At 48.6% G+C, this 1734-nt stretch overlaps 1 protein-coding gene across 1 annotated transcript in view; it reads left to right on the top strand.

Moving 5' to 3' along the window:
• Positions 1-736: 736 nt before the first annotated feature.
• Positions 737-1734, top strand: part of LOC311126161 (zinc finger protein ZIC 4-like) — a gene marked incomplete at both ends in the record, with an annotated part of 6533 nt that continues 5535 nt past the window's right edge. The window contains 2 exons of the mRNA XM_084200182.1: positions 737-1166; positions 1275-1734. The exon at positions 1275-1734 is cut by the window's right edge and continues 161 nt beyond it. Coding sequence (XP_084056308.1) covers positions 737-1166; positions 1275-1734 — 890 coding nt within the window. The remainder of the gene's footprint in view (positions 1167-1274) is intronic.

Here is a 1734-nt window from a genome sequence, read left to right as displayed (position 1 = left end):
TGAGAAAAGGACTAGTCTATGTTTGACAAGATTTTCAGTACTTTGATGCCCACATTTTCTGACTGTGCGTAAGGCTACATTTTATGAATTTCAATGACTTTGTCTTTTCGTAAGTTATGAAGATTTATTTCTCTATTGAATATTAGCGATAGCCTACAACTTTTTTAGAGGGGCAACTTTGCATATATGCCTACTTTCTCTGTCTATTTTAGGTGTTGTTTACATAACAAAACGTGGGTATATTGCTCTTCCATAACTCTTAATAACTCGGTAGAATAATATGACAGCAATACCTTTGGTCTAGGCCAAACGGCTTAACTTTTGGAGTTTAAAGTGCAATAACCTTTGCAATACAACTACATATTTCTCTTCCGAGTGTTGCCTGAGGCTCGGCGCAGGCGCTCTGGCTGCTTGCTGTCACTAAAACAATTTTCTTCACATTGGAAACTGTCACAAGTGACGTCAATCACGGGGCTCTGACCAATTAGAAGGCGGGGTGATTGTTTAGCTCCACGGGCTTCAGCGCCTACCATGAATCTCTATTCACAATCAAAGCCTCCTGCTGCTGCCGACCAACCGAATGCGATTCCATGCAGCCACTGACATAGAATCACAACTTTATATCGGTTTTTTCTATATTTTAGTTTTTTTTCTATATTTTTCATTGCGATTAAAATATATTTGTCATCATCATTATTATTTTGCCTGCTGTCAAGTTATTCTAGAATTAGGAGTAATGAGCATGGATGCTTTGGGAAACCATGTGATGGGCCCTAGGATTTCCAAACGGAACACGGCGCTGAGATTAGTTGACTTGGCAGGGGCGCACCACCATCACCATCATCACCACCATACCCCTCAGAGCGTGACAGGCTTCCCGGGGTTCAGCAGCCATCCACACTCAATGGCTCACTCGCACCCTGGGGAGATTACTGCGGAACCCCGCCTGGGGCCGAGTCCATTCGGGCCAGAACACATGGGGCACTCCGCGGCCCTCAAAATCAACCCAGCCCATCATTATCCACACAACCATCACCACCACAATCATCATATGGCAGGCCACAGTGAAGTGGTCTCCAGTCAAACGGGAGCTTTTGGCCCGGTGCATGCAGCGACCGTCCCCTATTCTATGTCCCACACGGCCCAGGCGTTTTCCGCAGCCGCAGGTAGGGATTTCCTCATTCGGAGAGATCTGACCGCTCAAGCCATGCCGGTGCTCACCGACCAGAGCCCCGGTTCAAGCTCTCATCACGGAATGTTTGTCTCAACAACAGGTAGCTATCCGGGACACTACGGCCATCACCCGGATGCAGGGAGCCATGCCATCTTCTCCGGACTCCACCATGAGCAGTCATCTAGCGGAGCACCAGGTGGCCAAGCCATGAATGGACAAATAAGGTTAGGAATACCTGGCGAAATGTACGTTAGGTCTGATCACTTGAGTCAAGTGGCGAGCTCCAGGGCTGATCCGTTCTCCGCCTCGACGTTACATGGCTACGGCGGTCTGAACCATCTGAACATGAACCTCAGCTCCCACCACCACGGAGCCGGTGCATTCTTCCGCTACATGAGGCAGCCGATTAAGCAAGAACTCATCTGCAAGTGGCACGAACCGGAACACTCACCGAAAAAACTCTGCTCCAAAACGTACAGCACGATGCACGAGCTGGTAACGCATGTGACGGTTGATCACGTCGGTGGCCCTGAGATGGCTAACCATATCTGCTTCTGGGA

The sequence above is a fragment of the Coregonus lavaretus genome (assembly GCF_964263955.1).
Source record: "Coregonus lavaretus genome assembly, contig: HAP1_SCAFFOLD_330, whole genome shotgun sequence".
Lineage (NCBI taxonomy): Eukaryota > Metazoa > Chordata > Actinopteri > Salmoniformes > Salmonidae > Coregonus > Coregonus lavaretus.
Note: the sequence above shows the minus strand (reverse complement) of the source record. Positions and strands in the feature narration are given on the sequence as shown.